This window comes from Aulostomus chinensis, chromosome 7, assembly GCF_037954235.1.
Source record: "Aulostomus chinensis isolate RoL2024-O1b breed Wild chromosome 7, RoL_Achi_v1.0, whole genome shotgun sequence".
Taxonomy (NCBI): domain Eukaryota; kingdom Metazoa; phylum Chordata; class Actinopteri; order Syngnathiformes; family Aulostomidae; genus Aulostomus; species Aulostomus chinensis.
The window spans coordinates 27,447,256-27,459,955 of record NC_141326.1 but is presented as its reverse complement, the minus strand read 5'-3'; the positions used below and the strand labels follow the sequence as shown (position 1 = coordinate 27,459,955).

The 12,700-nt window shown below is 44.2% G+C and overlaps 3 protein-coding genes across 4 annotated transcripts; 1 reads left to right on the top strand and 2 right to left on the bottom strand.

Annotated features, from left to right (window-relative positions):
• The first annotated feature begins 1,349 nt into the window (after positions 1-1,349).
• bet1l (Bet1 golgi vesicular membrane trafficking protein-like) lies at positions 1,350-5,633 on the top strand. The gene is made up of 4 exons (XM_086209662.1): positions 1,350-1,423; positions 2,059-2,144; positions 2,416-2,472; positions 2,761-5,633. The coding sequence occupies exons 1-4, from the start codon at positions 1,405-1,407 to the stop codon at positions 2,926-2,928; spliced, it is 330 nt and encodes a 109-aa protein (XP_086065788.1). The 5' UTR covers positions 1,350-1,404; the 3' UTR covers positions 2,929-5,633.
• samm50 (SAMM50 sorting and assembly machinery component) lies at positions 5,195-10,666 on the bottom strand. Of its 2 annotated transcripts, none has more exons than XM_086209660.1 (15): positions 10,506-10,666; positions 9,514-9,624; positions 9,287-9,388; positions 9,110-9,197; positions 8,882-8,988; positions 8,529-8,659; positions 7,729-7,816; positions 7,510-7,638; positions 7,234-7,305; positions 7,047-7,133; positions 6,448-6,518; positions 6,305-6,372; positions 6,070-6,216; positions 5,797-5,938; positions 5,195-5,373 (listed from the first exon to the last, which is right to left on the bottom strand). In XM_086209660.1, the coding sequence occupies exons 1-15, from the start codon at positions 10,524-10,526 to the stop codon at positions 5,328-5,330; spliced, it is 1,410 nt and encodes a 469-aa protein (XP_086065786.1). In that variant the 5' UTR covers positions 10,527-10,666; the 3' UTR covers positions 5,195-5,327. The 2 variants fall into 2 exon arrangements, with proteins under 2 accessions (XP_086065786.1, XP_086065785.1); XM_086209659.1 differs by having other exon boundaries at positions 6,070-6,226; positions 6,306-6,372.
• Positions 10,667-10,792: 126 nt separating this feature from the next.
• On the bottom strand, positions 10,793-12,679 carry efcab10 (EF-hand calcium binding domain 10). The gene is made up of 4 exons (XM_086209661.1): positions 12,526-12,679; positions 11,811-11,975; positions 11,543-11,633; positions 10,793-11,432 (listed from the first exon to the last, which is right to left on the bottom strand). Exons 1-4 carry the CDS (start codon positions 12,626-12,628, stop codon positions 11,387-11,389), a joined length of 405 nt encoding a protein of 134 aa, XP_086065787.1. The 5' UTR covers positions 12,629-12,679; the 3' UTR covers positions 10,793-11,386.
• Between the last annotated feature and the right edge of the window lie 21 nt (positions 12,680-12,700).

Sequence of the window (12,700 nt, the reverse complement as noted above, 5' to 3'; positions counted from 1 at the left end):
TGTAGACTGTCATGCTTGACAGAACTTGTTAGTCTTAGAACATTTTTTCACAAAAGGGCTTGTTTACTGCCATAACTCTCATTAGCTTTTAATCTCGAGAACCATGGAGATGCTAACTTTATTATTTATTATGATTATGATCACATTGACTGATCATTTATCTATGATGAAAGTAAATATGTGAGGGGCATTTTTATACAGTCTTGTTTTAATTTACCATGTAACAATCCAAATTTTAAAAAAAACAACGAACCTAATGACTAGTTTACATCTCTTTGCAGCAACTAATTAAATTACAGAAATGAGCAGGCATACCTTATCGACCACTAAGGAAACCCTGGGAACCAGCTAACATGCCCTAACAACCTGCTAGCAGTTGTGTCTGCCCTGTTATTGGAGGCTGCATTTGATGGGTTTTTTTTTAATTTGTTACAGACACACACACACACACACACACACACACACACACCAGCAAACTTCCCTTCCCCCTACCCTCTGAGCAGCAGTGATGCAGGCTGACGTCAGGTGGCACATACACACGTGACACACTCACACAGGTGGATTAGAGCACATAGAGACAGAGGAGGATTACATGAAAGCGTGTGCGCATACACACACACACACACACACACACACACACACAGAGGGTTATATCATTGTTTCACATTTGTATGACAGCGTTATCACCAAGCTTTCATGGCCTGTGACACCCCAGCAGCAGTTTAAGAACTCTTTGGTCAGGTTGTCCCTCCAATAGTCTGTCACAGACCAGGGTTCATGTGCCACGAAAAACAACGTTATAACAAGGATATACATATTTTGACACAGTATTGATTTTTAGTGAGTGCACAATCAACTGCATGATATATTTTATATCTGAAGGTGACAGGAACAGTGGCTCTTATCACCCAATTAAATAAAATCTAACCCACGGCTCTGTTAAATTCAGGTGCAGATGGGCTTGCCACTCACCAATATATGTGTGTGTGTGTGTGTGTGTGTGTGTGTGTGTGTGTGTGTGTGTGTGTGTGTGTGTGTGTGTGTGCCACCATCCAGTGGTCATCTCCAGTTAACACACAGCACATGCCAGGAACCTTGATTTGGTTTGATGCTGGTGGAATTGGAGTTTTATATTAGTATACGTATATAAATGAATACATTACTGAATAATAATAATAATAATAATAATAATAATAATAATAATAATAATAATAATAATAATGCAATCATCAAAGTAAATAAGTTAATGAACAACCAAATGTATATAACATACACGTGTAATACTGTATCTATTCAATGCTGTTTCCACTCCCGTACAGTAGATGGCGGCATTTCTCCAACAACATAGTTTGCTACTTGCCCAAAGAAGAAGACGAATAAGAAGACGTGCCATCACCAACCAACATGGCGGACTGGAACAGAGGTATTTATCTTGACACGTCAAGTAAAAATATTCAGCCACAAAGTTTATAGTCACAATTTCAAAGCCCATATTACACACATTTGACGGAGTTTGGCACCGAAATGACGGACCAGATCAGCACCATCGAGCCGACAACTAGCCGCCCGGAACTTAGCTAGCAGCCTAACTAGTGGAAGAGTTTAGCGTTTTCTCTTCTCCCTCACAAATCAAACCGCTTGACTGTGATTACGTCTTTGAAGTCACCCGTTTCACTCACTTTTGGAGAAGATATTTCTCATCAGCGAAACGTAAACTTCTGTTGGTGTGGCGGAATTTTCGACAGTAAATAATCCACGAGATAAACAGTAAATAGAGGGAGGAATGTTTACTATTCCATTTGACGTTGATCCTGTCATAGTCTCGGCGTGATATTTGACACAGCTGCTATAATTGAGTGAAAAGACAAATTTCCAACTATTTTGATCATGACTCGTTTTTTGTTTCTCAAGCAAAAAAAGTCAAGACATTTGCTGGTTTCTGGATTCTTCTACAGGAGGATAAGCAGCTATTTTGCTGCCTCTGAAACCATTTCAGACTTTTAAACCTTTATTTAGGGGTTATCCTTAATCGTCCAATGTGCGCACGTGTGTGTCCAGGTCATGGATCTGTGGAAGACATGATGGATGCTGAGAACAAACGGCTGGCAGAGAACCTGGCCACTAAAGTCTCCAGACTGAAATCCGTGAGTGAAAGTTGTCTTCATATACTGTTTGTGCTATTTCTCCTAAACCTTTGAGGGAGTTTTATTTCCCATATTCCAAAATGTATATTCATAAACCAAAGATCCAGTCAGGCTTCACATACGTCAAGTGGCGGCGTGGACGGATGTGTTGTGGACCTTCCAGTGTTTGCTGTTCCTGCCCCTAGTCCATGTCCTCTTTTACTTTTGTCACCTTGAGAAGACATAAAAATCTAATTCTAACCAGCTGCTCTGTCCCCTCTGTATCTGGCAGCTGGCGTACGACATTGACCGAGAGGCAGAGGACCAGAACGAGTATCTGGATGGCATGGTGAGTCTAGGAAGCTGTCACAAGCATTTCCTTAATTTACTCCATTTTCCTGTCAAGAACTTGGACCTCATATACATGTACCCATTAGATTCTGTTGACTGCAACATTTCATGAGGGAATCTGTCCTGTGATGGATATGGATATATATATATATATATATATATATATATATATATATATATATATATATATATATATATATATATATATATATATATATATAAATAAAAGCATGCATCACTGGATTTCTTTACGTGTAAAGGTCACGTTCTACCTTCTTCCCTCCAGGACTCCAACTTCATGAGTGCGACAGGCCTGCTGACTGGCAGCGTGAAGCGTTTCTCCACCATGGTCAGATCCAGTCGAGACAATCGCCGCATCCTCTGCTACGTCTCTGTGGGTCTGGTCCTGGTCTTCTTCCTGCTCTACTACCTGATCTCCAGGACTCAACGCTGACAGGAAAACCAGATCAGCCAGGGTCTGGTCCTGATGTGGAGATGAGCCAGAAGAGTTTAACATCATCTCTGTGGTCTGCACACAGAGGGAGACTTTTTACTTGGAACTTGGAAAGGCAACAAACAAGTAGACATTGTTGTGGATGGTCTGACCAGTAGGGGGCGTTTGCCTGCTCAACGGGGGAGCAGGCAGGCGACCCAGGACTCGCATGCTGCCTGAACAGAGCGAGGGAGAAGGTTTGCAACCACCAGAGCAGAGTGTGATGGGCCGATGGACCTGTCAATCTAGACCGACAAAACCAAAGCATTACATGTGAGCTGTGTCTCAGTTGGGTTGCAAAGAAATTCCACACATTTCTGGAATCTCAGGAATATTTACATTCTTTGGGTTTTTGTTTTTGTTTTCCAAAGAGGGGAACACTTTCCATGGGAATTAATGTGAATATTTGGGAATTAACATTCTGAGCTAGTCTGTACTTCATGTATTTACTTTAGTGATAAAATCCATGAAGGTTCTCCTCACAGATAGATGGAGTAAAAATGTTGGTTTTAAAATGTGTTGTACAAATCTTTGTATGCATACCTGCTCTCAAAAATGCAAACTATTTATATCTGTCTGTTTATAACTAGGTATGTAGTATAAATTACCCTAAAAATTTCCAGTATATTCCTGTTCATTCCCATGGAAATTTCCCATCTCTTGGGGGGAAAAAATGTAAAAATTCTCATGGAAAGTTTCCATCTTTGAATATTCCTGGAATTTGCAACCCCAGTCTCTGTTCCAAGGCGCATGCTCATTACTGACTTTGATTTTGAGTTGAGCCTAAACACGGCAGACACGGTCTGGTCTTCAGAGTCTGCTGGTGAAGGCGAGGATGGAGGCACACTCAACCTGGCAGAAACCAACGTCTAAAACACGTTTTGTAGTCACAGACGAGTCATGCCGACATACCTGGGATTCCTAGGGTGAGCACACGGGACCGGGGGGCGGTTGTGAGATGATATCCAGTAAGCAAATGTAAATTTTATGATTATCAAGATAATATTTTAAACATAATCGCTACTAAAGATTGAATGTACTTTAAATTAAACTGCAGTTTAGTGTCTATGCAGCTACATGAGTTATGATTTGCGACGCTTGTATCGTTCAAGCACGTTTGGGGTCAAGGGGTGAAACGTTTGTCAGGCTGGACGTCACGGCTGCTAATCAGCCAGGGGAGAGCAGGAAGTCACCTGACCGCCAGCTGCTACCGGCTAGTCCAGGTGATGTCACCACCAGTTGAAGCGCTGACCATATTTGTTTTATCTGTGTCTGTTAGCACATAGCTCGTTAGCATCCGATGAAACATAAGTGGTCTGTGGTTGGCAGGAGGCGGGGTCGGTGTATTGTGTTTCTCTTTTGTTTAACTTCGTCAACTGATATTGTCTTAATAGTTTACTGCAACGTTTAAATAGTCCATGTTGCCCCCCCCCCCCCCAACATGTTTTCTGTCGGACCAGATCACAATAGGGTTCCAATGGAGATTTAAAATTTGACTTTTGATACGCGTTTACATTCCTGCGATGACACTTAACACACATGGAAAATAAGGTTGGAATTGTGGAATTGCTGAATGACTCCTTTGTACATGATTTTATGCAAATAAGGTGGCACCGGTACTTTATACTTACAACGTAATACTGTTGCATTTCCATATCGCAGTCTTTATCTTCTCTTAAGGCCCCCGAGAGAATAGATATTAATTTGATAACTAAATGGAGAAAAAATAATAATAAAAAAGGACAATAATTCCCCACATTGATATCATTTCTGGTCAGTTTCAGTAGACGGGACTTCTACAACTTCTTTGCTTGTTCCATCCAGAAGCAGGAAACAACTGAACCTAAATCATTGCAGTAGTTTTTTTTAATGAATGAGTCGCCCCTGATGTTGGCAGCTGGGACACAAACAAGTGAACTGACAGGCTCAACAGAACAAAACGCAAGAAAAATAACATTTCCATCGACTGAAGTGGAATTATAGAAGTTGTTCCTTGTCACCAGGGGTGTCGTGCTACTATTATTGATACCTGAGCGCACCTTGGATTCGTGTGCATGGATGCCGTGGCCTCAAGCAGAGCAGGCCCCTACAGGCCAACTAAGGCTGATACTCTGGGCCCCGCAGCCACTAGGGGGGGCCCCAAACTCACATATCACATGCTGAATTTATTCAAAGAACCATAAAGTGTACTTGACACACACAAAACAAATCAAAACAGAAAGTCAGTCGAAACACATTTATTGAAGTAATTAGTTGTTTGTAACCATACATCTGTACAAGCGATTTCCTTTTGAGGAACATGTCTGTGGCTGACGCTCGTCTTGAAACACAGGGAAGCTCCTGACTGAAGGAATGTGGTTTCACAGGAATCTGATTCCTGCTCCGAACTGGACCCCATCACATATCCTGAAAGGACGGGACAAAATCACATCCAGCGTACAGAAACGCTACATTTTCTTGGAGGGATCTCCCGACTGTGCTAAGCAAAGGTTGCAACAATGCTTAAAATACTTCCTGTCTCTGGAAGTCCCAGAGAAGCAGCCTCTCCAGCCAAAGCATGCATTGAGTTTGAATCAACCCCCCTTTCATCTATTCAAACCACATCCTCGTAACTCTGATGGAAAACAAAATGGAGCCTTGTATTTAACAAATAAAGCTGAAGTATCTCTGACATTGAGTGGATCCCTGGTAGATTCATTTGGTCACAAACTGTCAATAAGCAGCCGTACCTGTCGTCTAAATGAACACGTAGCTGACTGAGTTTGTGCAACAGGTCTTGAAAATTAATCCAATAAGATGGCGGAAACCATCAAATGCAACCGCGCCTACCTGTCTCCACTCTGAACTCCCATGGGAACGCAGTAATTCAGCTCCAGTCTGGCGATGTTCCCCAAACGCAGTACGATACCGAAACCGTACGACCAGCGGATGCACTCAGCCAGTTTCTTCAAATGCGCTCGTGGCCCCTCCCCTGAGGACAGTCATTCACCCGCAAAATGGCAGAAAACAAGGTTTAAAAAAAAACGCAGCACCTACAATGTATCCGAGTCCTGATCAGCAGATATTTTATTCCCTCCTCAGGTGCTAACACCTGCTGCTCACCGTAGTTGAGGTTACAGAGGTTCCCGGCGTTGAGGAAGAAGTGTGTTCGGAAGAGGTCACCGAAGCCCCCCCTGCCTGGCCTGAAGGGCAGAGGGGTGTAGAGATGGAGGCCCCCAGCCCAGTAGGCCTCTCCTCCCAGGTAATCACCTGCCACACCAGTAACACCAGCACATACAGGTTAACCACCACACACCAGTGAGGGTCGCCACAGCTACCAGCCAAGTTAACGGCTCACCTTCACTCTGCGGTCCCATGCTGTACATGCTGAAGCCTCTGATACTGGTGGGGCCACCCAGGTAGAACCTTCAAGAGGCAGCAGAATCAAAGTTGCGTGTGCGTTTGTTGAGAGTCAGACGGAGGTGTATTGTTGTTGCCTACCTGTCTGCTATGCTTGTTGGCTTGTCGCCGATGGGCAGCAGCAAACCGCCCCAAAGTGAGGTGGACAGGACCTGAGAGAGAAAGTCAGAGTTTGGTAGAAAAGCAAAATGCATGTTGTGACTATGAGGCAACGCCCTGGACATCTGTTTGTCAAAGTTTCACAGGCTGGTGGAGAAAAACGTGCCTCTTCAATTTCAAATAGCAGTCAAATTGAGAGACTTCACGGGACCCTTAAATACCCAACTTGGGAATTTTTGAGCTTTTTTTGCATCCTAGAAACGCCGACTAGCGGCTAAACGCGACGGCGAGTCGTCGACAACTTCCTCACAATGAGAATATCAGAACAGAGTTTAGCTGTGGTGGTAAATTCTCACAGCTTAACTGTGGCTTTGTGCTTCCGTCCATAGCATTTGTGGTTCAAAAATCTGATACGTGGCATTCATAGGGGAAAAGGGTCTTTCTGAGCTGAGAGCTCCTTTACAACAATGACTGAATATCCAGTCGCCATCTTAGTGGCTTTTGGTCTGCAGAAAGAGACAGAAGAAGAAGAAAACAACGACAATGAAGACAAATACAAAAAAAAATAATAATAATCTCACCGAGTCCCAGAGGAGGGTTTTGTTCAGCTGGATCTCAAAGTCCTCCTTCAGGAAACTGGCATCTCCACCGGTGTAACCAGCGAGTTCCTGTGTAACCACAACACACCACATCACCACCCTGGTCTGTGAGACCAGTCTGACCGCTTATGGCTTAAGCGGCTCCTCGCCATGGCGGCTGACAACTAACCTGATGGATCTTCAACAGGCCACCTTTCCTGGGGAGGATGGAGGAGTTTCTGGTGTCGATCACCATGGCGTGCTGGGGAAGTTCAACAACGTTAACCGCTGAACTATCCGGTCACACAAGTTACTGGAATGTGTTTCTTTCGGATCATTGAAAAAGCCTGAATTCAGCACTGAGGCTCTGATTGTGTACCGACAATGGGAGTTTCGAATCAACCAAAGGACTTCAAAGCCAAAAGTAACTTCTTCTTTTTTAAAGTGCAGAATCTTTGACAAATACCGAAAGTGAAGATTTGAGCGAATGGCCACTTTCCTCCCGGACCGCAAAGGAGGCCGTACGAGCCAGACAGCCCAGCTCCCTCCACACGCCCTCCCACTTCAGGGTCTGGCAGGTCTTCCACACGGGGAACTGTAGAATGACAGCAAAAGACATTTAAAACTAAATTAATTCATGTGCTAAGAGGATTCAAACAGCTGGACACCTAGACTTTGTAGTTACACTCAGCTCTCCAGAGACGCCTCGATCCGTTTCCCTGAGCGAGCTCCACGGAAACTGGCCGGTTACTTTGTATGCGTTGAGCGAGATACTGAAAACCAGAAAGGAGCAGAAGAAATGTTCATCTTTTGATGACTTCGAAAATGAATTCAATACAACTGAATTATTCTACATCCACATTCATGCATTCACCTGACAAATGCACAGTATTCACAATAAAAGTTTTGCCCTCGAATGACGTCGTACCTCAACAAATGCAACCTAAACGTCGCTCGTACCCTGACATGTCCGGTCGGTGACAGCAGTAGAGGGGAGTTTCAGCTTGGCAAAGCTGCGTCTTACTTAATTTTTTGTTTTCAATAAATAAAACGGCCACTTATATTCAGCGTATGTCGTCAGTTTACCTAAATCCTGCCTGTTTGTATATCACAGTGCTTCATCTTAGGAGGGAGGCTCCACTGTGCGCGCCAGCAGGTGGAGAGAAGCTGCTGCCTGCAGCTCAGTAGCCGTTTCCTGGGGCCAGCACCCTCACCCAGCTACCAGCACCAGTGGCAGACGGGACTCTGGTGCCGGAGGATTGGTGGGTACTGCTGCAGTAAAATCACTGACTGTCTAGAGGGAGTCTGGACTAGAATGGAATGACATGAAATACTTGTGTCTGAAACGGTCACGAAGAAGTCGGCAGGAGTTTTTGAACATCATTAGATAGTCTCAAAGCTGTTCTAGCCGGGTACCAGCGAGTATGAACGCTCGGTGTGATCAAAGTGACCAGAGAAGAGTTCTGAATGACGCTCAAATCGTACCTGCGTTCAAAATGTCCTGGTTGGGGTTTGAAGAAGGACAGACCGTAGGAAGTCTCTTTGGTGCCGTAGGAGAACTGGAAGGTCATTTTCTCTGCCCGACCAAATACGTTGGGTAGCTTCAGGCCCAGAACCTGTAATCAAACGGTTTCTTTTACATTCATTCTGCATTCAGCAGCAACCAAATGAATGAACAAATGTAAAACAAAACACAGAGATTTGAGTGAATACTTTGACAACAACGAGACAGAAGACAAAAACGTCCCTGAGTTCATCAAACTCCTGTAATTCAGCATTGCTGACAGAATGTGGTTGTTGAACCCCAGAGGTGAGACACCAGCAGAGTGTGGCCTCACCATGCTTCCTTCATTGTTCCCAACCATGGTGTTGTAGCTGCCCGTCATCCGTCTCAGCTCCATGACCTCAAAGGTCACGTCCAGGCCGTTGGGAAGGGCATCCTCGCCTTAAGAAACAAAAACCTTTAGCTCATCCCCATGTCTTGTTTCAGAGCAGAAATGAATCGCTCTCGTTGGTATGGTTACGGCGCGATAACATTTTTAAAACTGTGCAATGTTTGATGGTACCTCTAGAGGTGTCGATCACAACCTCCACTTTTCTGAAGATACCAAGACGGAGCAGCTTCCGTCTGGCTTCGTGAGACTTCTTCATCACCTACGACACAAACAAACCCACAACAGCTGCTCATCCTGGCTGTGACCCACGTTCTCGGCACATCAGCACATTCGTTAACGTGCACTTACGTCAATTAGATTTCTTGCACGGAAAACTTCTGCGATTTCATAAGACAGCAGGTCCTCTTTGGTTTTTTGCAGCCCGTCTATGTGCACTCGCTGAACTACAACCTGAATGTCAGGAGACAGGAAACATCTCAGACAACACACAGATCTTACATCTCTGTTAGTGTTGTGATGAATCGGCTAAGATAAAATGTTTGTAGGGATTCGGAGTGAAACCAACATGATCTTACATCCTTGTTTTCAAGAACTTCTTGCTTTGGCTCCTGCTCAAATTCTGGAGCCTCGATGTCGTCAGCGTGAACTCCGAGCTCAGGCCCGTTCATGGGCAGAGGGTCCAGGCTCTGGAACACACAGCGGGAAAGGAAACGCCATCGATTAAAAGAGAGAGGGCTTTTATTCAACCACCAGAGGAGCAGACATGGTGGGTTCAGGAGGAACCACGGATGCTGCCGAGAAACCTGAGGCTGTGCCACCTGTAAAGCTACTCTTGAAAAATCTGGAAGATTACAGCCACATGAGGAGGAGTTTCCTACACTTCATGAAGACTCAGCAAAGTTAACGCAGCACCGTCCACCACCACCCTGGTAGAGAAGGAATACAACCACTCTTTCAATGAGTTTACTAAATAAAAAAGGGATTTGAAAATGAGATGCTGGTAAAAGATTAGATTTTTGTTTTGCTAGATAATGAGAGCTATCTTAACGTTAGAGTTCTAATTTGTTCATGTGATCACTTTATCCTTTCCCATGTGGCCAAAAACTGACCCGTGCAGTTTTTTTTTTTCCCCACTCATTTGATCTTTATTCTTTCCTTTGCGACTCCCATCATTTCTACAACACTTATGATGACAGCCCAGTGCAGGATTTACTACATTAAACAGAAATGTCAACACTATTGAAGGCGCAGCCGCTGCTGTCAAAGCCGTCCGCACACTGACTTCAGCGGGTGGGGAAGCAGCGGGCGCATCTCCCCGCTGCGGTCGGTGGAAAATGTCCGAACACACGGCAGGACACCGGGACTTCCCGGTGAACCGTGGAGTAACAAGTTACCCGAGGATGACTAAAGTGTCTTCCATCACGACTACCGGAGGCTTTCTGAACCATGCCGTGTTGTGAGGGGCCTTTCCATGGCAGCTACGCGGCGTCAGCTAGCGTTGAGTCACTGGACGCGCCGAGAGGTCAAACGGCTGCTACGCGAACACGTTCACCGCTCTCCTTCTTACCCTGGCGTGGACGGTGCCCATGCTGAGCTCCGCTGGACGGTGTCCCGGTGAACAGGAACAACACTTTTAACGGAAAACGAGAAACAAACTTAACCTACAGATAACCGGCGAGAGAGGGAGAGACAAGGCTGAGCTCCCGTATAAGGAGACGGCCATGTCACTTCCGGAGCCTGACCACGCCCTCTAGCGGGGCGGGTTCAATACCGCAACGACCCAAAACTCGGGAAAATATGACAAATGAAATTGACTTGATAAACGTGAAAAGAGGACTACAGCTACTTCTGCTGTTACTATTGAGGATATTTATTGGAATCAAATGAAAACAAGAACAAGTGCTACGAAGTAACACGACTTCTAAGTACAAATATTATGTCATTTCACTATGGGATTGACATTTTTTTCTATTTCTAAATTCATTCTTTCTCTTCTTGAACGTGAGCAACACAACCCGGTGTCCCCTCAGGGAATAGCAAAAATATTTCTGGTTCCGAAAACACTTCTCAAGTATAAGATTTGTGCAAGCTGAATGGTAAATCGATTTATTGCAACACACAGATACAATTTCCTACCTACAAGCATTATGTCGGTCGTTGTTTTACACTGCGTTGTAAATTCTAAGCTTTTCTCTACTTTCCTGTTACAGTCTGGGATGCATCACAAATAATTCCACACTCGTTCTGAGGATTATACCAACTAACACGGAACTACCATGCATGCTACACCTGTTGTTCTGTGGTATGTTCCTTTATAAAGAGCCTCATCACGCCACGGATCATGACTTTGTGTTCTTCCAGGAGCAAAGCTCCTACTCATGTCCAGTTTGACCGACAGCATCCACCTCATATCCTGGCAGGAAGCACATTCAGCTGAGTTGACGATAATCACGCTTGCTCATACGTTGCGGAGCATCTCTGCAGGCCCTGCATGCTGTAGCGGCAAAACAGGGCAAAATTAACTTCATAATATGACGTGAACTTTTATCAAACTGGTTGATGCACTCTTTCATCGTGTAATTTAGATTTTGAAAGCTTTCTTACGCTTCTGTTTTGAACGTCTCATAGGATATTTTGTCTTCATTGAAACCTTCGGGACATTCATTAATGACTTCTATGCCCAAAGCGAAGAGAGCTGCGGAGAAAAAAAGGCTTCACGAGTGGCTGAGTCCGGTTGCCTGTGCCCTGTTTGCTTGGTGAAAATAATAGATGTAATAGTAACTGTACTGGTTGCGGTGAATGAAAGGATGAACAGTTAAAGTACCTGTTCATGATACTGTATGCAATCATTAATTGTTCAGTAAGTTCTTACCTTGCTTGTATTGTGCAAAAGTGATGTATTTTTGATTAGCCGGGTCCAGTATCCTTAAGGTTGCGTCCAAGTTGGAACTATCGAACAGGCTGGGCCCTTTTTCACCAGTCTCCCTAGAGTTCTTCAGCTCTTCCAGCTGCTCAACCAGAAACTCTCTGGGATTCTCTGAGACAGAAACAGGCCAGGAGGAGGAAAAGGAGTTAAATGACTGACGTGAAGCTGCACCATTTGTCACGTGATCGATTACCTGATCGAACTGTTGTGAAAACCACGCAACAGAAATAAAAGAACTCAAAACAACCTCAGAAATGAAAGGTGTCCCTGTCTTTTCTAGGAAGGGAAATTCAAGCACACAGACATTTCATGGACATTCGTACAGAAAATGCTGTTATTACAATTATATTGTAAGTTACAGTTCCTTTTAGCTTGTACGGTTTCATATAAGAATTCTTAAACAAATTTAAGGATAAAAATTGAAATATTCGTTTTTAACTGAGACATTCAAAACTCATTTCAGATTAAGGCTAAAGCAATGAAGTTAACAACAGTAATATGTCGGTGGTTGTACCGTCCACATTTATCAACTTGTGTTCAGATTTTCACACTAGGTTCATTTTTTTTGTGTGTGTGTAGCTACCAGCTAGCTTACAAAAGTTAGCATTTCTCTGCGCTCTCAATTATGACGTCATCCGTGACGACATTTTTTATACTCTACCAGGTCTGTAAAAAAAGAGCATGCTGGTCAGGTTGTCCATGAGCTCCATGATTTTGTGTTTTTTAAGATAATCGGCGGCTTCTTTCTCCCTCTCCGTCGCCATCTTCTCCGGCTCTCCGTTGTTTGAACTGGTTGCTAGGATACGCCACAGCCGGTCTCGAGCAAAGTCTGCAGG

Excerpts from the sequence above, each read along its gene's own strand:
- bet1l (XM_086209662.1), top strand. Across the intron at positions 2,145-2,415 it reads AAGTCTCCAGACTGAAATCC|CTGGCGTACGACATTGACCG; the intron begins GTGAGTGAAAGT and ends TGTATCTGGCAG. Across the intron at positions 2,473-2,760 it reads ACGAGTATCTGGATGGCATG|GACTCCAACTTCATGAGTGC; the intron begins GTGAGTCTAGGA and ends TCTTCCCTCCAG.
- samm50 (XM_086209659.1), bottom strand. The coding sequence starts at position 10,526 with ATGGGCACCGTCCACGCCAGG. Across the intron at positions 9,389-9,513 it reads AAGTTCTTGAAAACAAGGAT|GTTGTAGTTCAGCGAGTGCA; the intron begins GTAAGATCATGT and ends CCTGACATTCAG. Across the intron at positions 7,306-7,509 it reads CGCTCAAATCTTCACTTTCG|CACGCCATGGTGATCGACAC; the intron begins GTATTTGTCAAA and ends GAACTTCCCCAG.
- efcab10 (XM_086209661.1), bottom strand. The coding sequence starts at position 12,628 with ATGGCGACGGAGAGGGAGAAAGAAGCCGCCGATTATCTTAAAAAACAC. Across the intron at positions 11,976-12,525 it reads GCTCTTTTTTTACAGACCTG|AGAATCCCAGAGAGTTTCTG; the intron begins GTAGAGTATAAA and ends TTTCTGTCTCAG. Across the intron at positions 11,433-11,542 it reads GAGACGTTCAAAACAGAAGC|CATGCAGGGCCTGCAGAGAT; the intron begins GTAAGAAAGCTT and ends TTGCCGCTACAG.